The 25,048-nt window shown below is 43.8% G+C and overlaps 1 protein-coding gene across 3 annotated transcripts in view; it reads right to left on the bottom strand.

Moving 5' to 3' along the window:
- NOX4 (NADPH oxidase 4) overlaps positions 1 to 25,048 on the bottom strand; it is a 429,580-nt gene that overhangs the window by 269,304 nt on the left and 135,228 nt on the right. For all 3 annotated transcript variants that reach the window (XM_077485005.1, XM_077485007.1, XM_077485008.1), the window contains 2 exons: positions 14,988 to 15,085; positions 12,622 to 12,649 (listed from right to left, as the gene is read on the bottom strand). In XM_077485005.1, coding sequence (XP_077341131.1) covers positions 12,622 to 12,649; positions 14,988 to 15,085 — 126 coding nt within the window. The remainder of the gene's footprint in view (positions 1 to 12,621; positions 12,650 to 14,987; positions 15,086 to 25,048) is intronic.

Genomic DNA, 25,048 nt, shown 5'->3' with positions numbered 1-25,048 from the left:
CTGGCGACGGGGGGTGATCACGGGGTTAAACCTTTATTGGGGGGGTTAGGGGGGTACCTTAGAACTAAAGGGGGCTAACCCTAACTGCCCTAACAGTTATTAGTCACAAATGACACCCGCCGGGTGATCAGGGGGTTAAACCTTTATTAGGTAATAAATGGCGGGTGCCCTGAAACTATAAAAAAATAACTAACCAACCAGCGTCACCTGTAACAGTTATATGGTGATCACTGGTGAAAGGGTTAACTAGGGGGCAATCAGGGGGCTTTATGCGGTAGTATAAAGCTGCGGCGAACCTAAATACCTACCTGCCTAACTAGCGTCACCTGTGACACTAATACGGCGATCAGAAAAATGATCGCTTATTAGGCTGGGTTCACACTGGAGCGATGCGGAAACGCCGCGAATCCGCGGCGGGTTCCCGCATCGCATGCCTCCCGGCGGCAGTTCACACTGCCCTATGCGAACTGCTGGGAGTGTCAGTGAAATGTTACTGACACCCCCAGATCAGTTCGCATATCGCAGTGCGATCTGCAAACTCGGATCGCATGGTGTGAACACCCATGCGATCCGATTCTGCTGCGGGCCAAAAAAAGGGTCCCGTGCGAATTTGCGGCGGGTGCGGCGGGTGTGGCGGGTGCGGCGGGTGCGGCGAATGGCTGAACTCGAATCGCACAGAGATCGGATGTGATTTGCACTGCAGTGCGGTGCGAATCACATTCGTTCTCATAAACCGCTGCAATGTGAACCCAGCCTTAGTGACACTGGCGACGGGGGGTGATCACGGGGTTAAACCTTTATTGGGGGGGTTAGGGGGGTACATTAGAACTAAAGGGGGCTAACTCTAACTGCCCTAACAGTTATTACAGTCACAAATGACACCAATGCAAAAAAAAAAAAAAAAAAAATGACATTGGTGTCACTGTGACTGGGGGGCAGGGGTAATTGGGGGGGTGATCGGGGGGTAAAGGGGGGGTGTGAGTGTGCCTGGCATGTTCTACTGTGTGTGTAGAGTGTTGGTGCAACTTACTGATCCGCTCTCCTCCGTGTCGGAACGAAAAATACCGACACGGAGGAGAGAATACATCACTTCCTCTCCTGTGTTTACATTACAGGAGAGGAAGTGATGTCACCGGGGATTTCTATTCGTCGGGAGCGATCGCGAGGGGGTGGCCATGAATGAATGGCCGTCCCCTCGTCCGGGATCGCTCCCGAACGAATACCGACCGCCGCAGGCACCGGGCGGGGGCCCGATTGGGCCCCCGACCCGCGGGAGGCAAGGGACGTACATGTATGTCCTTATGCCTGCCCGTGCCATTGTACCGACGTACATCGGCGTGCGGCGGTCGGCAACTGGTTAAGCAATGTTTTCAATATTACAGGACTAGTCCAAGTGATGTGACTATTTACTACTAGATATACCATGACCTGGATAAACGAAAACCTTCACATATGTATTAAATTAAAAAGGGCAGTTGACTTTGTATTGGTAGTTATGAGCAGCACAGACAGTTTTGTGTTCCAGTTTTCATATGTCATTTTCCAGTTTCTTCCCAATGGCAGCAGATGGCTTCTTTGTAAGGTTCCTGCTGTTTAAGAACAGAATCCAGCGGACATGCGAGCTACTAATAACCAGTTAATAAGGAGATGTCTGACACATCCCCAGCAGCAGCCAGCAGAGAGATAATACACAGCATGATTTTTATCTTTCCTGTGATTCGCGTGTTTGTCTCTAAGCAGAAGCCATGAAAGTGTGTCAGAAACTCGGCATCAATATACACCGGTGGCTCGTTCCCTCCTTGCACACTGTAGTAGAAAGACTCCCCTGACTTGTGCAGCTGCCGCTTGAAGGGAATTAAAATAAAATTGGATTCTGATGCCAGGAGGTGGGTGAAAAAACGTAATTATAGCAATGAAACCAATTCTAGCTCCAATAAGTCTATAAATGTTATAGATCTGAAGAGTCTATTTCACAAAAAAGAAACAAAACCATTACCTCTTATTAGTGACCACCTGTGTTATAGGAGGAGTCCTTATAGTCCTTCGTATAGTTCTCCCATAAAGAGGAATTTGTCTCCTGTGGTTGAGATGCAGGATCTTTCATTCTATGAATAGTGTAGGGCCCACTGATGTTGGGGTACTTTTACGCAGTAGTGGGCTTAGCACTATATGGCCATATGGTGTGACCAAATCCCCATATTTTTTAATATGTTCAGGTGTTTTAAATAGCCTTGCAGGATTCCATGTCATTTTTGTATGTGTGCGCTATAATCTATTTTGTTCTGTTTGTCGGTCTTATAGCAGCACCTCTTGAATGTAAAAGCCCACTACTGCGTCAAAGTACCCCATTATGAGTGTGTCCTACACTAATCATAGAATGAAAGACCCTGCTTCTCAACCATGGGAGAAATACACTCCTCTTTATGGGAGAACTATAAGGACTCCTCCTATAACACAAGTGGACACTAATTGGAGGTAATGGCAGGGAGATGGGGTGCTCCAACCCAAGGGATCTGGTCAGGACTCTCACAACATACAAACAACAGACTTGGGGGTAAGATTGCCACCTCATCCCTTTAAACCCGAACACATATGAATTACACAGGTTCTGATGCTAATTTAACGGAGATAAGGCCTCAGCAAGTAATTAAACTCACCAAGTGAGTTTAATTAACACCTTAAAGTGGTTGTAAACCCTTACAACCAACTTTGACCCACAGGTAAGCCTAGATTAAGGCTTACCTGTAGGTCCAATAAATATCTCCTAAACCTACACGGTTTAGGAGATATTTGCTGAAAGACAGGCACCGCTGTCTACGGCGCATGCACCGTAGACAGCGGCGCGCAGGTGCACTGAGCACGCCGCGGTCAACGGCGATATGCCGCGCGTGGCGGCTCCCGTGTGCATGCGCGGGAGTGACGTCTTCGCCAAATGACAGCGGCGGAGCAGCGAGACCCACCGAGAACATGGATGCGCCGGACTACAGGGGACAGCGGTAACATCGCTGGCTCCTGTGTCAGGTAAGTGACACATAATGGGCTACTATGCGATGCATAGTAGTCCACTATGCTTTACCTTTGCAGGGAATGAAAGAGGAAGTAAACTCATCAGGGTTTACTTCCTCTTTAATCAGCCATAGAACCTGTGTAATGCATGCATGTTCAGGTTTAAAGGGATGAGGTGGCAACCCTACCCCCAAGTCTGTTTGTATGTTGTGAGGGTCCTGACCAGATCCCTTGGGTTGGAGCACCCCATCTCCCTGCCATTACCTCCAATTAGTGTCCACTTGTGTTGTAGGAGGAGTCCTTATAGTTTTCCCATAAAGAGGAGTGTATTTCTCCCATGGTTGAGAAGCAGGGTCTTTCATTCTATGATTAGTGTAGGACCCATTGATAATAGGGTACTTTGATGCAGTAGTGGCCTTTAGCACTATATGGCCATATGGTGTGACCAAATCCCCATATTTTTTTATATTTTTAGGTGTTTTAAATACCGTAGCCTTGCAGGATTCTGTCATTTTTGTATGTGCGTGCTAGAATATATTTTGTTCTATTTCACAAAAAAGAACTTGCAGCCCATGGATGACTCCAGATGTTTCTGAGTGCTCCAATGTCCATTCTAGTAGATACCTTGAACTTTCTCCATTCTTCCATAATTAGGAGTACAGACACTAATTCTTACAGTAAATATCAGCTAGCTGTTTAGAAAGTGAGAAGTTGAGCTGTTTCTGCAAGAAACTGTTCAATCCTCATCTATATGAGCCCTTATGGAACAGTGTACAAATAATAGGAAATCTTGTAGGGTCTGGTTGACAGTGAGAGACATTGCATGTCAAGTCCGGATGTACATATATAAAGTGAAGTGGGAAACATCACACACACTATATTATAAAAAGTATTGGGACGCCTGCCTTTACACGCACATGAATTTTAATGGCATCCCAGTCTTAGTCCGTAGGGTTCAATATTGAGTTGGCCCACCCTTTGCACCTATAACAGCTTCAACTCTTCTGGGAAGGCTGTCCACAAGGTTTAGGAGTGTCTCTATGGGAATGTTTGACCATTCTTCCAGAAGTGCATTTGATAGATCAGGCACTGATGTGGACGAGAAGGCCTGGTTCGAAGTCTCCACTCTAATTCATACCAAGGGTGTTCTATTGGGTTGCAGGCCAGTCAAGTTCCTCCACTCCAAACTCGCTCATCCCTGTCTTTATGGACCTTGCTTTGTGCACTAGTGTGCAGGAACAGGAAGGGACCATCCCCAAAGTGTTACCACAAACCAGTGCACAAAGCAAGGTTCATAAAGACATAGATGAGCGAGTTTGGGGTGGAGGAACTTGACTGGTCTGCACAGAGCCCTGACCTCAACCCGATAGAACACCATTGGTGTGAATTAGAGTGGAGATTGCGTCCACATCAATGCCTGACCTCACAAATGCACTTCTGGATCAATAACCAAACATTCCCATAGACACATTCATAACCCAGGGAGTTTCCAGGGTTCCAGCAGTGCACTCTCAGCCAGTGCACTTAAGCCATGCCCTAGGGAGTATGTGTCAAGGCCTGGCATTCCATTTTATATAACCCTCGCACCTCTCCTGTAGCTGAAGCACCTTCTGTGTCAAGCCATGGAGAGGCTCATCTCTCCCACCCCTCCCTGTCTCAGCAGTCAGCAGCAGAGAGGAGGACAGAACGCCTCCTACAGATCTTCTCCCTTTCTGTGCAGCCTCAGCTACCCCTTGTTTCCGCCTCGCCTGGTCTCAGAATTCAGCAGACCCAAATAGCTGACTCCGGCCCTCCTCCGGTCCCCCTCTAGACCCTGCACTTTCTGCATCCCAGCTCCAACCCCAGTTTCTTTCCAGCAGCAGCGCAAGGTAAGGGGTTGCACTCTGATGTAAAAGACATCTTGACATCTGATGGTGGGGGGGGCTCTTGACATCTGATGTAAGGGTTGGGGGGTGGGGTGCTCTGGACATCTAGTTTTACAGATACAACCATAATGCTGATGTGGCTCACAATGAAATTGCCCTAGGCTTTCTGATTAGGGGCATTTACAATTCAACAACATCCCTCTGCAGACACAAAGCAATCTTTAGGCACCACCCACACTGAGCAATGCGGGATCCTCAGGCCCGTACTGGAAATTGCAATCGTACTGGGAACCTCGGTTCCCACACGGGATGCAATTTAAGAAATGGTGCAGGGACTTCTTTCCTGCGTGTCGTGGGGCACAGCAGCCCATTCAAATTAATGGGCTCTTGTGCCCGTGAAAACTGTGGCCTGCACGGCTGCACAGGTGTGACCCTAGCCTTATCCCTGGGTCTCAAAGCTCAATCCAATAGTCTTCACACATTTTTCTCCAAAACCTCTTCCTATCTTTCTTTTTCCCAGGGTCTAGACTCAGAAATACATCTTTTCCTCTTCATGGTCCAGTTTATTGAGGCCCCAACTAGGAATGATGCTCTGTTGGACTTGGTAAGTTCAAACCATGCAGAGCTTAATACTAATGTTCATATATAGGAACATCTGGGTAGCAGTGACCATAACATGATTTCATTTGATGTTAGCTGTAAGCAAAAAACACATACGGGAAAGATAAAAAAAACACTTAACTTTAAGAGAGAAAAATTTCCAAGGATGAGGGCTGCTCTCCAGGACTTAGACTGGGAGGGAATATTGGCATCGATTAACACAGAACAGAAATGGGAATTCTTCAAAAAGACTGTTTGTAAACTCACTGCAAAGTATAGTCCCATGGGCGATAAGTTTAAAAGGCTAAAAATAAAACCTATGTGGCTCACGGTCAAAGTTAAAAAAGCTATAAACAATAAGAAAATAACTTTTAAAAAACATAAAAATGAAGGAACACTAGTGTAGTTTAAATGTTACAAAGAATATAACGGAATGTGTAAAAAGGAAATCAAGGACGCAAAAATTCAAAATGAACGAGAGATTGCAAAAGATAGTAGGACAAACCCCAAAAAATTCTTCAAATGTATTAATAGTAAAAAGGTCAGGTCTGAGTATGTAGGGCCTTTACAAAATAATCTGGAGTGGGTGACTGGGGACAAAGAGAAGGCAAATTTATTAAATACATTCTTCAGTTCTGTGCATACAAAGGAGCATGGGGGAGCTCGTGTCTATAATGGGGGTGGTAGTGACGCAGGCCCAAATGATCCACAATCGGCAAAAGTGATATGGTCCAGAAATATTTATACAGACTAAAGGTCGATAAAGCACCTGGACCAGAGGGCATCCACCCATGGATCCTAAAAGAATTGAATTCTGCCATTTCAAAGCCATTGTTTCTAATTTTTAGGGACCACTGGATTGGCGCAGGGCCAATGTGGTGCCTATATTTAAAAAGGGAACAAAGTCTTTACCAAGTAACTATAGACCTGTTAGTGTAACTTCTATAGTCGGGAAGATACTGGAGAGTTTAATAAAAGACCACATCAATGAGTTCTTGCTGGAAAAAATATTTTGAGCAACATGCAGCATGGATTCATGAAAGACAGAAGTTGTTAAACACATCTCTTTTTATGAAGAGGTAAGTAAAACCTTGGACAGGGGGTGGTGGTAGACGTGGTATACTTGGATTTTGCAAAAGTGTTTGACACAGTTCCCCACACACGGCTCATGTGTAAGGTAAAGTCTACAGGCTTGGAAATACCAGTTTGTAGATGGATAGAAAACTGTCTAAAAGACAGAATTCAGAGAGTAGTGGTTAATGATTTTTACTCTAAATGGTCTAAGGTTATGGGTGTTGTACCCCAAGGTTCAGTGTTGGGACCCTTACTTTTTAATATCTTTATAAATGATATTGGGTCTGGGATTAAAAATACCATTTCAGTCTCTGCAGATGACACCAAACTATGCAGTGGAATAACATCCTTACAGGATGTCTCCAATTTACAAGCCGGTCTCAATGCACTAATTTGGGCGAAAATGTGTCAGATGAGGTTAAATGTTGATAAATGTAAAGTTATGCACTTGGGGGCTAAGACTATGCAGGCATCATACATACTAGGGGGAGTACAACTGAGGAAATCCACAGTGGAGAAGGATCTGGAAGTTTTGGTAGATCATAAGCTCAATAATAGCATGCAATGCCAAGCTGCAGTTTCCAGAGCGAGCAAAGTCCTTTCTTGTATTAAGAGAGGTATGGACTCCAGAGAGAGAGAGAGAGAGATATATCATTTTGTCCCTGTACAAATCATTAGTAAGACCTCATCTGAAATATACTGTCCATATAGTGAATTTGGTGTTGAGTTATTCACTTTACAGTCAACACAGAGGACAAGGGGGGACTCTTTACTCCTAGAGGAAAAGATATTTAATCTCCAAATACAGAAAGGTTTCTTTACAGTAAGAGCTGTGAAATGTGGAATAGACTCCCTCCAGAGGCGGTTCTGGCCAGCTCCGTAGATTGCTTTAAGAAAGGCCTGGATTCTTTCCTAAATGCACATAATATAATTGGGTACTAACATTTATAGGTAAAGCTGATCCGGGGAAAATCTGATTGCCTCTTGGGGGTCAGGAAGGAATTTTTTCCCCTGCTGTAGCAAATCGGATCATGCTTTGCTGGGGCTTTTCGCCTTCCTTTGGATCAACTGTGGGTATAGGATTGGGTATTTGGGATTGTTTGAAATTATTTTTGATTTATTATATGGTTGAACTAGATGGACATGTGTCTTTTTTCAACCTGACTATGTGTGGCCACACTTATGTAGCCTCTTCTCACCACACCTATTGAACAGGTTTCCATACCCCTCCACCAGCACTGACTTTACTTTTCACTCCACAGATTAATTTGATGGCACCTCTAAAGAAAATCAAGGCTCAGGCAACTGAATGGTCAGTAAATGTACAAATAACTTCCCATGTGAAGAACATTTTGCAACATTTGGATTAGCAGACAACAATTTTGAGTAATTTCATTCTTCTCAGACTGCTGCTGCACTTTCACTCCTCAGCAACAGGAGGCCTTTTTTTCTGAACTGAGGATTCAGAGAACAGAGCCTAGATTACTTTACAATACTTGTGGAAATAGAGGCAGTTCCTTTTGGCTCTTGTGACTCAGCTTACCAAGGACAAATGGTATGCTCTGCATTATAGGCTCCTTATTTCTGGCAGCCAAACTTTGTGAATCTAGAGGGGTTTGTTGAGAACCCATGGTAGTGGCAATGGGGGGGGGGGGGGGGGGAGCCCCCAGGAGGTGGTAAGGGATTTTTTGGAGTATTTGTATGAGAGTGTCAGCAGGTGCTGGGGGCAGTGTGTGTCTGTTCTCTGCATGGATCCAACCAGTGTCTTGTGTAGCACCCTCTACCATAGGTAGGTGCTAGAGTAAGGACTTTTTGGTAAAGAACTGTCAGTACAGGTACATTTAAGCAGGCCTATGCTGCAAGCTAGGCCTGTTTGTTTTGATCTGTGGGCAAGGAGTAGTTAGTGTAGCAGTGGGTGTGACCACCTGTACTTTAGTTCTGAAGCGCTTCCCCTGCTTCCAGTGAGAATTTTCTGGGAGAGGGGCATGGCCTATAACTGCAGGCAGCTTCTGTGAGGAGCCCTGACCTATCCCCAACTGGAACTGTCAAGGGGTAGGCCCCCCATACAAGCTGAGGTAACAGGCCACTGGGTGGAGTTGGCAGCCAGGAGAATGGAATACTAGACAGAAGCAGGAGGGCACCCCCATCTGGGGGCTGAAAGCGGGAGGAAGCCCGGGAGAGCTGTGAGGGAGCTTCACCCTATCACGGTCATGGGGGAAGTCCTCATAATTACACGGTCATTGATGAGGAGTTCCTGGAGCAGAAGGGCAGGAGAAGATGTTGGAACGTAGGGTCCAGTTAAGTTCTCCATTATGGACTCGGGGCAGAGAAAGGTCAATGACTGTACCACAGTGGAGGGTTGGATGTGGAGACATGCCAGGAAGTCTGTGAGGGAACTTCGTCCTTACACGGTCATGGATGAAGTCCTCATCATTACACGGTCATTGATGAGGAATCCTAGAACAGAGGAGAGACTGTAGGGAATAGTGTCAAATCGATGTGGCCCTAGGGCGCAGGATTTGCAGGCTGGAATAGCTGGGAACAGTAGTTCACTGTTCCGCATATACAACTAAACTACTAGGCTTCCGGAGAGAGCTGCTGCAGACCTCTGGCCTAGTAGCAGCAACTAATTAGAGTCAGCATTAGCGACTATTCAAAGTGGGATCTTTTGCATATAGAAGAAACAACAACAACAACAACAAGAAACATAATGTGCTACAGAATAAGTTTGTGCAGGAGGGAAGGATTCCTGCAGGAGTTACGCAGTGGAGGATCAATAATCTGCATGGCGATGCAGGGAAGAGACTGTAGATGTTATACATGTGCATCATTTCTTCAAGGCTCAAACTAAGTTCTAATTTATAAATAGGATGGCAAAGTAATTTGATCTATGGGCATCCCATATGCCCCTTTCCCCAACCAAGTTATATCAAATAAACAATTTATATATCAAATTTATATATCAAATAAATAAACAAAAACAAAACAAAGAAAATGACTGTTCATTGTCTCAGAGGTGATATATGAAGGTCTGGCAGGGTGATTTGGTGGATGTTAGTAACTAGTGGCAACACACCGCTACACTTGTTTCACCACAGCAGTCCTGGCTCGTGGACCATGCTCTCCTCCCTTGCTAAGCCCTGTGACAGTTTGGTGTAGGTCCCCACATGGTTGTGAGCAATTACGGCCCCTCATGCTATGCCTATGGTGGGAACAGTGGCATAACTAAACTGTCTGCATCTGCTTGTGCCCCCGAACCCATGAAGAGAGATTGCAAGAGATGTCACAAGCACACCATGGGTCTCTAAAATTGGGTCCAAAGCTTTATTCAGCGATCACATTGTTACAACAGCAACATTTAGGACCCACACAGGACCCCTCCATCAGGCATGACCAAGTCCTGCGTGGCTCCGAAACATTGCTGTTTACTGTAACGATGTGATCGCTGAATAAAGCTTTGGACCCAATTTTGGAGACCCATGTTGTGCTGGTGACATTTCTTGCTCTGACTGTTCACGGTTCTAGCCATTGGTTGCTTCGGCACCCGCTTTTATACAGCCGCTTTCACAGGAAGGTTTGCGTTGGGAATAGTGTATCAGAACCATGGAGAGAGAAAGAGGTGCAGGACAACATGATTAAACAGGAATGTAGCTCACTGAAGCCATTAAGTGAGGACCCTTCAATCTTTATAAAGAACTCAGATAAGGGTGGCTTGGTGGTGGCTCAAGATTCAGATGTACTGTATATATACAAGAAGCTATGAGACAGCTATCGGATAGTACCAAGTTAGAGGTTAGAAACCCTTGTGGGCAGACCTATAGTCTCTGTAATTGAGTCACTAATGAAAGAATTGGACAGTGAGTTGATTACCAGCTGCCACCTCTTGTTAGTGGATTTCTGAGTTATTTACTGGACACCAAACTGCTTTTGCAGATCTGCCAGAACATGGAGTGGAGGGATGGAGACTTTTGGATTACATGTCTCCAGTCTCTGTTCATCGATTCCACATGTTTTGAGTTTAAGGGCAGTATCTTTCTTTCTCGACTGCTATAGTGGGTACCCAGAAATATATAAGGGAATATCATGGAATGCTTGGAGTACCTTCTAACACACAATTTATTTTCTTTCAATGGGGTTTTCTATCTCCAGAAATGCAGGGCAGCCATTGGCACCTGTATTTCACCCTCTCTCACCAACCAATATATGGGTTGGTAGGAGAGGGACTGCATTTCTGGGGTAGAAACCCCCATTGGCAGTATATCTAGTTCTTCCATCGCTATATAGATGACCTGTTTATTTGTTCAACACAATAAGAGAGCTTTAAGGGACTCTTAACATATTTTAATAAGAAATCTTTGAACTTAAAATTTACTGGACAGGTCAGGGCAAAATCTATCTGCTTTCTGGATGTCACCCTGTTGGGACAAGATTGACAGATAAATACCAAACTTTATAGAAAACCATTATCGGGAAACGTCACTCTGAGAGCAGACCATTATCGGTCATCCCAGTCACACCATCAGAGGGATACCCATGGGGCAATTTTTAAGACTATGTAGGATTTGCAGTGACAAAGAAGAATTTGATAAAGAGGCTACCCTGATGTACCAACATTTTGTGGAGGTAGGTTATTCAAAGCAGACACTAAACAGGGTCGTCAGTATAGCCAGGAACAAAGAGAGAGGTGAGCTATTGAATAATATGATCCAGGGGTTGGCACGCAGAGGCCCTGCTGTGCTTCTTACGGCTTATAGCCTTGATTTTAATAGGATAGGAAATATTTTTGAGGTTACCGCCTGGTTTTATAGAACAATTCTGTTTAAAGGAGGGCATTGGGATGGTCTAGTGACACATGCCATCCCTGGCAAATCAACCTTTGCCAAGTTATTTCTCCTCTAGGGGAAGACAGGTAGGAAATTGGCTGCAGTTTAAAGCCAACTTTATTTGTGGGGCGAATGACTGCCTGTGTTGTCCCTGCATCCTTATGGGGATAACTTTACATCAACTGTCATTGGCAAAAGGTACACTTTGGTGATTTGCTTTGAATGGTAACACGAGGAATATTATTTATTTGATTACATGTAGTATACGCCACATACAATATATAGGGAGGACAATGAGGAGGCTGAAAGATCGCCTTTATGATAATTTATATAATATTCAGAAGAAACATGCCATGAATGTGGCAAAACATTTTAATTAATCATCTGCATGGACAGAGGCAATCTCTTTTACCATACATGTTATGCGCTCACTGGAAATCTTGGTCAGCTTGACATGGCACTGGAGCAGTGCCATGTCAATTTGACCAAGATTTCCCATAGAAGCCAATATTAAATATTACTGGAGCCATGCCTTGTCAAGCTGACCAAGATTGCACCACACTGCACATGCGCAAGATCGGCAGATGCATGCTGGGTAGCCAGCATGCACGGAATCCAGGAAAAAGGACACTGTGGCTTCAAATGCCCACACTGGAGATGGCCGGGCTATGCAGGAACTTCACAAAGTAAGAAAACGGTGCCTCACAAATAGAAAACTGGGCATAGTTTAAATTTTTACACCGCACAAGGTATGAGTATTCTAGGGGAAGTTTTATCTTATAAGTCATATTTCGGCCAGAACTCCACTTTAACAGACCAAAAAAGATGTATAAGAGAAGTTTATTCTTAAACTTCACATACACTTTGATCAGGTCACCGGTGAGCTTGCTTTTCTCAAAGTACTAGTTGCTTGGTTGTAATGCTGACCCTTTTGCATCATTATTTTGATTCAATGACCTGGAACAGGCATAAAGGCATGACATCTGACTTTTTCTATCTGAATACTTATCCTTGGTACAGGACCCAGCATTTAAGCCAAAGGGTCATCATTAAAGTCATGCAACTGCCATTTTAAAGAAAGGAGGTCAGCAAAAGTTGCCCCATATTTTTATCATAGATTACTTTAAACTTAGACTGAGATGTACCTTTAAGAAGGTTAAAGCTAAAACAATTCAGGCATATATAACACATGTACACAATGCCAGGTTTTATTATCAGAACATCATCACATATTCCCTATGCATGCCACTTACCAGTAGTGAAGATAATATTCCTAGGATCCTGGAAAAAAAAAGAAAAGTATGTAATGAAACCGCATGCTTGAAATTGCTTTGTGTCAGGAATCCAATCAGAGACTCCTTAAGCTGCCTAAATTTAATTATTAAGACACAGAAACACTGACCAGGCAAATAGTGACAAATGACATATTATTCTGCATGAATCTTCATTTATTCAGCAACCCGGCCCTCGATCTCCTGTCATCTCCAGGATAAAATATGTGACAAATATTGTTCCGTCATTTCTCTTGATAAATGTGCATTGTGAAATGAACGTCCTCTTGTTTTCTTTACACTGAACTCTAATCTTTACATAAAAGTCATTTTCCATTAAAGGGGGGGGGGGGGGGGGGGGGACGACATGCTTGATGCCATTAACACTTAAAAGGGATTTCTATTTCTGGGCTCACACAATAAAGTGTTTGTAATGCTGCGTACACACGAGCGGAATGTCCGACAGAAAAAGTCAGCTTTTCATTGTATATCCCGATCGTGTGTATGCCTCATCGGACTATTTCCGTTGAAAAAATTCTGACGGACCTAGAGATAGAACATATTCTAAATATTTCCGACAGAACCAATGTCTATCGGGAAAACCGCTCGTCTGTATGCTGTTCAGACGGACCAAAAACGACGCATGCTCTGAAGCAAGTACGAGACGGAAGCTATTGGCTACTGGCTATGGAACTTCCTTTTTCTAGTCCCGTCATAGGTGTTGTACGTCACCGCTTTCTTGACGATTGGACTTTGGTGTGATCGTGTGTACGCAAAAAAGTTTTAGCGGAATTCCGTCGGAACTCCGTCTGAAAAACCTTCAGCATTTATTCCGATGTGAAAACTGGTCATGTGTACAGGGCATTAGACATTTTGTTTTGAAAAGTGATAACCGGGGGTGTGGTCATTTCTGTTAGCCCTGTTCAGAGAGCAGGGGTCTGCAAACTTGATAAAAAGCAGACAGGGGGCCAATATACGGTCCATCAGACTTTAGGGGGCCAGATTATGGTCATAGGGCTAGTATATGACCAGTGGCTGCCCAATGTCCAAAGATGGACAACTCTGGACCTGTAAGAAGATGGCTTGCTGGAGACGGATTGCTGGAGAAGGGCACACTTAGCCCTTGTACACACGGTCGGAGAATCCGTCGGAATGTGTCCTATCGGACCGCGTTGTCGGATAATCCGACTGTGTGTGGTATGCATCGGACTGTTTCCGTCAGAATATCCGTCTGACCCAATTTTCCAACTTGTTGGAAATATTTTCCGACAAACTGGTCCGATCGGACATACTCCGATCATGTGTAGAGAATTTTGATCGGACAAAGTGCCACGCATGCTCAGATCAAATTCCTACACCAAAGCTATTGGCTACTAGCGTGAACGTAGTCCCGTCGTAACGAAATAACGTCATCACGTTCTGAATGATCGGATTTTCCAACAACTTGGTCCGACCGTGTGTATGCAACAGTTTCGGACACAATCCGTCGGACAAAATCCATCGGACAAAATCCAACGAAAATCCAACGAACAGAATGTCCGACCGTGTGTACAGGGGCTTAGACCCCATTCACACCTCAGCGTTTTGTAGCTTGAAGCTCGGAGTTCCAAAACACTGGAGGAAAAACATTTTATTATTCATTATGGAGTTGGTTCACATCTCTCTACAAGTCGCCTGAAGCCAAGAAAGTTCTGGAGCTTTTTTTGTAGCTTCATTTGGGCAGATTAGTGTGTTCTTTATGCTTTTTTTTTTTTTTTAAATGGTTTGAAAAGCTTGATTTGAGCATTTTTTGAGTGTTTTTCTAAATAATAATAAATAATAATAATAAATGAATAAATAATAAAAATAAATAAATAAAAACCCTAACCCCAACCCTTAACCCTCATATTAACCCCTAACCAGGATTGGGAACGGAGTATTTCTGAGGGTTTCTGAGTACTTTCGAGTGTTTCCCAGTATTTCTGAGCGGCTCAGAGTGTCATCGGTGCCTCTGGCCGAATGCGGTACTGCACACCGCGGAGGCTTGAATTCTGCTCGTTTTGCGAGACAACACTCGCAAACCGAGTCAGGATTTAAAAAAAAAAAAAATAGCTTGTATTGCGAAACGCTCGTTAACCGCATTACTCGCAATCTGAGGGCCCACTGTATTAGAGTACAAGGTGTTACAGGATGTATTAGTGTCTTACGGGCGTAGACAGAAACCTGCATAGGGAAGGAACTGGTTCATGTGAGCTAGATACATATCAATGGCCATAATCTGAATTGTCAGCAATTTTCTGGAAGTGTTTTATGTTTTTCTTATGCAACCCTCTAATGCCAAGTTACTAGAAGATTAAAGCAACACTAACCTCATTTTTGTACCGTGCCACATTAAGTGCAGCGTATTCACTGTTGTAGTTCGTAGAAAAGTTGACAGCATTAATTACATGAGCTCCAACATGTATGGCTGTAAGGAAGCAAAGATGATACATCAGCCTATGTACTAAAGAAATGACATACAAATAGGGAGACATTTGTTAAAAGAGAAAAACAGCAATCTTATTCTTATGCCGCGTACATATGGTCAGATTTTCCAACGGAAAATGTTCGATGGGAGCTTTTTCGTCTGAAATTCTGAACGCATGTAGGCTCCATCGGACCTTTTCCATCGGAAATTTCCGACACACAAAATTTGAGATCTGGATCTCAAATTTTCCCACAACAAAATCCGTTGTCGGAAATTCCGATCGTGTGTAAACAATTCCGACGCACAAAGTTCTACGCATGCTCGGAATCAAGCAGAGCCACACTGGCTACTGAACTTCAATTTTCTCGGTTCGTCGTACGTTACCATATTCTTGACGTTCGGAATTTCCGACAACATTGTGTGACCGTGTGTATGCAAGACAAGTTTGAGCCAATATCCATCTGAAAAAATCCCATGGATTTTGTTGTCGGAATGTCCGATTGTGTGTACGCGGCATAATAGTTAGGGTTGCACTGATACTGATAGCATTTGAGGTTCGGTTTCTTCAGCTGTCGGTGGGATTCCCCCACCGACAGCTAAAATGTAAAAAAATAAAAAAAAGCAGCTGGTAATTATCGGATGTTAAAGCAGAGTTCCCACTGTTAATTTTTTTTTTTTTAGGATGCATAACTTTTGTTTCTAAAGCTTTATTAGAGAACTCAGGTTTTTGTGATTAATCGGTGCTCGATTGCCGATTTCATAGGGGAATATATGTTATATTCCTGTTTCCATAGTGCTTGTGGGCATGTGAAGCCCACAAGCACTATCTTCCAGGCTCTGGTGGAGCAGAGCGACCAGCATGCACCGCCCGTTCTCGCACATTCACCATATGTCTGGCGCAGCGCCATACACTTCTGATGTTGCCATCACAACGGCGGCATTGTCGGAAGTGCCCGCCCCTGTTGTGATGGCAACGAAGCCCTTGGCACTGCCCAGTGACTCCTGGGAAATGACAGACATCTCCCAGGAGCACTAGCGAGCATGGGCGCTGAGGGAAACAACGGGATCCCCTAGCAACAGATCTGAAAAGGTGAGTAAAAAAAAGTATTTTTTTTCCAAAGGTTGTTATTTATATTTAATGCAGCTGAATAATGTAAAAAAAAATGTAATAACTGGAACTCCGCTTTAAGGGGCAAGGCTGCTGTGTCCTAAACAACCGATGACTCATTTAGTGGTCAGTGGGGTTCCCCTATTGACAGCTGAAGTTTTTAGATTTTTTTTTTTCGGGTCATTTGTTATGATCACAATTGGTAAAGTCGTAAATTTGAAAATTCAAAAATACGAAAGAAAATTCAAAAGAATAACTAATAACTATTAAATTATAGGTATTGAAATTTACTTTCAAATTTGTCTGTGAATGTAACAAATACAAATTTATCTAAAGTTACCAATTATCCAAAATAACAAATGCGCATCTAAACAAATGGAACGGAACTAATTAATAATAAATAATAATAACTTTTTTTTATTATTATTATTGTTAATTGTTATTATTAATTTGTTACATTCCATTCATTTAGATACGGCATTCGTTATTTTGGATAATTCGTAACTTTGGATAAATTCGTATTTGTTACATTGACTAATAGCCAAATTTGATAGGAATTCCAATACCTATAATTTAATAGTTAGTGATAGTTAAGTTATTATTATTTAGTTATTATTTCACATTTTCAAATTTTCTGTTTTTCGGATTAAGAATTCCAGAATTTTCAAATTCACGAATTTTCTAATTTACACATTTTTGAATATTCAAATTTACGAATATTCGGAAAAAATTAATAAACGCGTTTTTGTTAATTCAGATATTTCCAAATTGACGAATTTGTAAAAATGTGTTAAAAACTGAAAGCAATTACACATTTCTAGTTTCTTCACCTACAGATCAAAGGTTGAACATCGATCTGCAGATGAAGTCAGTTTAAAGCATTTTTTATATTTTTTATTACATTTTCCTCTATTTAAGCCCTTATTAACACTCAATTTACTCTAAACAGCCTTAATTAACTCCTTATTCTCCCCCATTTAATTATTATTTTCCTGTTGATTTTTTTTTTGTTCACTTCTATTTTATAAACTATTAATAATTAAAACTTGTTTTTTGTTTGCTTTGTTCGTCAATATTTTTACACCTTTAATATACATTTACACGTTTCACATTGAAAAAAGTGAAAAAAAGATTTCATTGTAAATAACTTTTCAATGCTTTGTACAATTACTGACAGCTGAAGTGTAAACAAAACATTTGCAGTAGGTATCGGTAATTGGTATTGGCAAGTACTAAACAAAAGGTAACCTGTACTCGTAAAAAAACGGTATTGGTGCATCCCTACTTACCGAAATAAGAAACAGCTGCACCTCACTTGGTCTCCAAGTAAAATTTTTTGAAATGTGAAAAATATCCAAATTTACACCAGAGGACACCAGCAGTGGTCAAGGTATCCCTACTGACAGTATTAAAGACTGAGACCACCCAAAACCCATACCGTAGTTCAGTTTTAGGTTAATGGACTCAAGTTGAATCATACAGCAGGTATATCTCAGTCTCTGCCTATCTGCAATGACCACTACAAAGGGGCATCTCTCGCTTTCTAGCAAATATCTACATTATTATGTAAAATGCAGCAAAAGAAGGGAGACTCCCTGGTGGTAGAGCTTTTTTCAGACACAGAATAAATGGACAAGTTCCATGGGGTTTCTTCAAGAAAGCTAAATGGGCCCATTATTGAAGTGGCAAATGACTGCACCTCTAATCAACTGACATTTTGTCAATAACTGGTTGGTAGATTTTTGGCATTTATAAGAAACATTTGCGTGAATGTGCCTATATGGATCACATCTGTCAAGGTGTAGCAGATAACTTCCCATATTTATAGCAGAACACAAGAAAATAAAAAATTACAAAAAAATGAATAGCCCATTTTAGGATCAAATAAAAAAGCAGCATTTGCTGCAATAATCACCTTCAATCTGGAGCAGGGCCCACCCCTGCAGTACAACTTCCCTGCCACTAGATGTCCTCAGTCTTTCAGGTTAATGGCAGTCAGCATCCTTAAATCTACTTCCTGTGAACCCAGGCTGATAAGGTCCCACCTCCAGCCTGTGAGTGGACAGTGAAAAAAGAAGCAGTGTGGTGATAAGCTCCTCTTTCAGCCATTCTGCTTTCTCTCCTGTCAGCATGCTTCTTGTCAGCACATAAACTGATTGGTTCCATGTGCTGCTTCTTTCTATTCAAGCCCTAGCTCCACTGTACAGAGACCATAAGAGGCTGACACCAAGTCAAATTCAGGTACCTCCACACAGACGTGGGCTGGGGGGGGGGGGGGGGCAGGGTGGCAATCGCCCCCCAGGCCACCCTTACTTATATTTAAATCGGCCGGAGTCGCAGCCGCTGCCTGCTGATTTATTTTTCTTGTGAACTCAGAAGTCAGGCGGGGCACTAGTTGCATTCCGGGAGTTGTAGTCCGTGATCGCACTCAAGCTGCCGGTGGGTGGAGAACTGAGGGCAGCACAGCCAGCCAGGAAACTACAACTCTCGGATGTTGTAGGGAGGCAGAAGCAGGGCGCACAAGGGAGTCGAGATGCACATGATGTGACTGGCTCAGGCTGTGGGGCTGGGTGCTGGCTGCAACTTTACTTGACCCCAGGACAGGAGCATCACCCCCCAGAACTGGAGGAGGCTGTGCAAGGACCTGCTGAGCTGAGCTGGCAGCTGCCATCGCTGAGGTGAGAGACCCTGACACCCCCAGCTGACCCCTACATTCCATCTATCCCCCCATACACCCCATTTACCCTGCCCCAGTGCCCATCCAGTAACCTCAAAATATCCCTCAACACTGTGGGTCCTGTTGGAAGCTGGCTATGGCTTTTGAGTCCCACTGGCCGTGCCCTGTGGATTTTGCCCATCAATGCAGCCTGATCAGTGCCCATCAATGCCCCCTTGACAGTGCCCATCAATGCCGCCTCAACAGTGCCCATCAATGCAGCCTGATCAGTGCCCATTAATGCAGCCTGATCAGTGCCCATAAACTCAGCCTCACCAATGCCCATCAATGTGGGTCCTGCTGGCCACTGGCCTGTAGGTCCTGCTGGGAGCTGACCATGGCCTGTGGCTTTTTTTTTTTTTTTTTGCACAAACCAATCAATATACGCTTATTGTGTTTTTTTTTTTACCAAAAATATGTAGAAGAATACATATCGGCCTAAGCTGAGTAAGAAATTTAAAAAAATAAACATGGGATATATATTATAGTAAAAAATATATATTTATTTTTTTCAAAATTGTCGCTATTCTTTTGTTTATAGTGCAAAAAATAAAAACCACAGAGGTGATCAAATACTACCAAAAGAAAGCTCTATTTGTGGAAATAAAAAGGACGTCAATTTTGTTTGGGCACAGCATCGTATGACCGCGCAATTGTCAGTTAAATCGACACAGTGCCGTATGGCAAAAAATGCTCTGGTCACGAAGGGGGTAAACCCTTCCGGGCTGAAGTGGTTAAAGGAGTTGTAAAGGCAGAAGGTTTGTTTTATCTTAATGCATTCTATGCATTAAGATCAAAAGCCTTCTGTGTGTAGCAGCCTCCCTAATACTTAGGGAGTAAGGGGGTAAAACCTTCCAGGGCTGAAGTGGTTAAAGGGGCGTTCCGGCTGTGATGTGTTTTTTTTTTAAGTCAGCACTCGGCAGCTACAAACACAAGACACAAGTCCATTAAGTCCAACCTATGTGTGTGTATATCCCTGTATGTTGCGGTCGTTCAGGTGCTTATCTAATAGTTTCTTGAAACTATCGATGCCCCCCGCTGAGACCACCGCCTGTGGAGGGAATTCCACATCCTTGCTGCTCTTACAGAAAAGAACCCTCTACGTAGTTTTATGGTTAAAACTATTTTTTTCTCATTTTAATGAGTGGCCATGAATCTTGTTAAACTCCCTCACTTCCCGTGCCTGACATTACCGGTGGGCCTTTGGTACCCAATACCTTACCATGCCTCCTATACACAGCAGACCTGTTTGTGGGTACTACTATGGGGCTGGTTCCATTCCAATATGTATATAATTTCTTCTGCTACATGCCAACTATTGGACAATTATGTTTTTCATTTCAGATCATTATCACGTGCTTGCTCCTGATTAGGGATGAGCCGAACACCCCCCGGTTCGGTTCGCACCAGAACTTGCGAACGACCCCCGCGTTCGGTACGAACGTTAGAACCCCATTGAAGTCTATGGGACTCGAACGTTCGAATTGGAAAGTGCTAATTTTAACGGCTAATATGCAAGATAGTGTGCTAAAAAGGGTTTGGCGACCTGCCTCCTGCCTCAGGGGACATGGGTCACTGCAAAAAAAAGTTTTAAAAACTACCGTTTTGGCGGGAGTACTGATTTTAATGACGATTAAAGTGAAAAAAAAAAAAGTGAAATATTCCTTTAAATATGGTGCCTGGGGGGTGTCTATAGTATGCCTGTGAAGTGCCACGTGTTTCCCGTGTTTAGAACAGTCCCTGCACAAAATGACATTAAACGGAAATAACACCATTTAAAACTGCTTGCGGTTTTAATGTTATATCTGGTTCCTGCAATATGGTTGAAAATCATTGAGAAACATGGCATGGGTAGCCCTCCCTGCCCATTACCAGCCTATTTGGGTCTTGTACACATATTAAGGGGAACCCCGTACTCATATTAAAAAAAGGAAATGCGTGTGGCCCCCAGGCCCTATATACTCAGAACAGCAGTATACAGGCGGTGCAAACAAGACAGGGACTGTGTAGGTTTGTTGTGTTAAGTTGAATCTGTTTGTCATTTTCAACCGGTACATTTTTAAAGTGTAGCTCCAGTCAAAAAAAATATCTTTAAGCTTTTTGGAAAACATAGGGAAGGGTTATCACCCCTGTATAATTTGTTTTGTCGTCCATCTTTTTTCATCTCACTTGCTGCTGTCTCCTTGCGTTTGCAAGTAGGAGATGTTTGTAAGTTGGATGTTTGAAAGTAGGGGCCTGCCCTATATTATAGCGGTATGTACTGGGTACAGAGCACGCAGACAGCACGCACTATCTCCTAACACTACTGACTGCAAGCTCTATTATTAACCACTTGTTAGCCCAATGTTTGCATAAAGTGAAAGATGAAGTTATGCTGAGTAAATAGATATCAAACATGTCACAAAATTGCACATGCCCGTGGAATGGCGCCAAACGTCGCTACTTAAAAAATCCCCATAGGCGACGCTTTAAATATTTTTTTACTGGTTACATGTTTTGAGTTGCAGAGGAGGTCTAGGACTAGAATTATTGCTCTCGCTCTAACATTCTCGGCGATACCTCACATGTGTGGCATATGCGAGCACATGGGGACATGGGCGCTTTAATTTTTATTTTATTTTTTTATTGTTCATTTTACTTTATTTTAGTTTGACATTTTTTTTCCCAAAAATATATTTTTGATCACTTTTATTCCTATTACAAGAAATGTAAACATCCCTTGTAATAGGAATATGGGGTGACAGGTCCTCTTTACAGTGAAATCTGGGGGGGTCAATATGACCCCACATCTCACCTCTAGGCTGGGAAGCCTGAAATAAAAAATTAAAAAAAAGATTCTGGCTTTGATCGTACTGGCGAGTTGGTAGAAGCACCGGAGGGCGGTGAGGGGTGGGGGGCGTCTATGGCTGGGTACTTCAGGGTATCACCGAGTATGGCTGGGTATCTCTGAGTATGGCTGGGTATGGCAATTTATGGCAGGGTATTACAGAGTATTGGCGGGGTATTGGCGGGGTACTACAGAGTAATAGCAGGGTACTGCAGAGTATTGGGGGTACTGCAGAGTAATGGCGGGTACTGCAGAGTATTGGGGGGTACTGCAGAGTAATGGGGGTTACTGCAGAGTAATGGGGGGTACTGCAGAGTAATGGCGGGGTACTGCAGAGTAATGGCAGGGTACTGCAGAGTAATGGCAGGGTACTGCAGAGTAATGGCAGGGTACTGCAGAGTAATGGCAGGGTACTGCACTGCAGAGTAATGGCAGGGTACTGCACTGCAGAGTAATGGCAGGGTACTGCACTGCAGAGTAATGGCGGGGTACTGCACTGCAGAGTAATGGCGGGGTACTGCACTGCAGAGTAATGGCAGGGTACTGCACTGCAGAGTAATGGCGGGGTACTGCACTGCAGAGTAATGGCAGGGTACTGCACTGCAGAGTAATGGCAGGGTACTGCACTGCAGAGTAATGGCAGGGTACTGCACTGCAGAGTAATGGCGGGGTACTGCACTGCAGAGTAATGGCGGGGTACTGCAGAGTAATGGCGGGGTACTGCAGAGTAATGGCAGGGTACTGCACTGCAGAGTAATGGCAGGGTACTGCACTGCAGAGTAATGGCAGGGTACTGCACTGCAGAGTAATGGCAGGGTACTGCACTGCAGAGTAATGGCAGGGTACTGCACTGCAGAGTAATGGCGGGGTACTGCACTGCAGAGTAATGGCGGGGTACTGCAGAGTAATGGCGGGGTACTGCAGAGTAATGGCGGGGTACTGCACTGCAGAGTAATGGCGGGGTACTGCACTGCAGAGTAATGGCGGGGTACTGTACTGCAGAGTAATGGCGGGGTACTGCAGAGTAATGGCGGGGTACTGCAGAGTAATGGCAGGGTACTGCAGAGTATGCACTGGTATTGCAGAGTATTGGCAGGGAATTGAGGGGTTAAATTCGGTGAGCAGCGATGTGGGCACTGCAGATGCAGCCCACATCGCTGCTGACACCGATCTCTTTCCCCTCCGCTGTACCGATCGGTACAGAAAGGGGAGGGAGGAACAGGCGTCATAACATGACGCCGGTTTGTTTCCAAGTGATCACTCCGTCATTTGACGGAGCAATCACGTGGTAAACGGCCGCTATGAGCGGCCGTTTACCGTGATGCGCCGGGTCCTATGGACCCGGCGGTCACGGATGCTTTCGAGTGCGCACACCTCGGGGCACGCGAGAGCAGAATTCTGGGAGGCCGTTAATTAACGGCCTCTCTGAGTTAAACAACCGCCCTGAAGCCGTTAATCGGCAATGGGCAGTTGTTAAGTGGTTAAAGCTAGATCACTAGCTATATAGGTGAGGTGAATATAGTGGTGTATACTGCAGTCAGGGCACAGACAACAACCACTACACAGCAGCAAGATAGGAAATCAGCCAAAAACGATTGGTGTGTACTGTGTTGAAGGTACACAGAACACCCACTGCTTCAGATGCAAAGTAACACACTACAGGAGGCCGCCTTAAAGGCGGCCTTATATAGTGTGGGGCGTGCACTACACAGTCTGAGCTATGATTGGCCACAGGCAGGATGCCTGTGGCCAATCATAGCTCTCCTCGCTGCCGGCGCTGCGATTGGCCAAGCATGCGGGGTCACAGTGCATGCTTGGCCAATCATCGGACAGCAATGCACTGCGCCAACGCAGTGCATTGTGGTCCGCGCGCGCGTCACTCGAATTTTGACGCGAACGGCCAAAACGTTCGGAATTCGCCGAACGCACGAACAGCCAATGTTCGAGTCGAACGTACGTTCGACTCGAACACGAAGCTCATCCCTACTCCTGATGAGTGGTAATACCAAACCACGAAACACATCGAGATAGTTGAAGCCGTGTCTGGACCTACATATTATAATTTTTATACGCTCATGGGTTCTAGAATTTATACCTATTTTGGGGTATAGGATTGAAATACCACACTTATGCCCTGTACACACAATCAGATATTCCAACGGATGTTGGCTCAAACTTGTCTTGCATACACACAAATCTTGGCGGCAACTGCGATCGCCAAGAACGCGATGAAGTAGGTAAGACGAGCCGAGAAAAATGAAGTTCAATAGCCAGTGTGGCTCTTCTGCTTGATTCCGAGCATGCATGGAACTTTTTGCTTCGGAATTGCGTACACGATCGGAATTTATGACAATAGATTGTTGATGGGAAAATTTGAGATCCAGATCTCAAATTTTGTGCGTCGAAAATGTCCGATGGAGCCTACACACGGTTGGAATTTCCGACAACAATCTCCCATCAAACATTTTCCGCTGGAGAATCCGACCGTGTCTACAGGGTATTAGGGTCTCTTTCCCAATACAACTGGCAGATTAGAGAGTTTGGAGGTCATTTCTATTATTGTATTATTGTCTATTATTGTAACCACTGTTTTGACATGTCAACAATCAACATGTATGTGTATATAGATGACTTTTATGGATTATACTACCACTATTAATTATTGATCCTTTCTTGTCTATCATGGACCTATTGTATCTTAATAAACAGATTTATATTTTTACTATTGATAGTGGGTTGTCCCTGAGACTGCATACTTTATACATGCGTAGGTGTATTTAGATCTTATCCAGGGGTTACATTACCACTATCATTTATTGTTTTTATCTTGGCAATTATGGTCCTACTGTATTCATACAAGCATTTATATACTATTGATAGTTGGTTGTCCCTGAGACTGCATGCTTCATATAAAGTCCCATCTGCTCCAATTGTCGTCGCCCCCCCCCCCCCCCCCCGCCGCTTTTCCCCGCAAATCTCATTGTATTATATACACGTATTTCATTTTGTATGCCTTGTCTACTGCAGCCAATGTCCTTGCCATCATACTAAATCATCTGACACATATCCACATTCCTTAGACCGTGAAAAGAAGCTATTCCGCGTATGTACTGCCTATAACGGTCTACGAATGTACAGTATAGTTATAAAAAAAATTCTCAAACCTCAAAAACCTTGAGCAAAGAGAATGGCTTTTTTGCCTATTGTAGTAGTTATTATCAGTTTGGAATCACTGATCAATATTAGGATAAGTGTTGCCTATCTATAAAATTTCCAAAGACAGCAACACACAGATGTAAATGGGCCCTTAAC

The sequence above is a fragment of the Lithobates pipiens genome, unplaced genomic scaffold (genome assembly GCF_037356315.1).
Source record: "Lithobates pipiens isolate NorthernLeopardFrog02 unplaced genomic scaffold, aLitPip1_a1.2 Scaffold_17, whole genome shotgun sequence".
NCBI classification, from domain to species: domain Eukaryota; kingdom Metazoa; phylum Chordata; class Amphibia; order Anura; family Ranidae; genus Lithobates; species Lithobates pipiens.
Note: the sequence above shows the minus strand (reverse complement) of the source record. Positions and strands in the feature narration are given on the sequence as shown.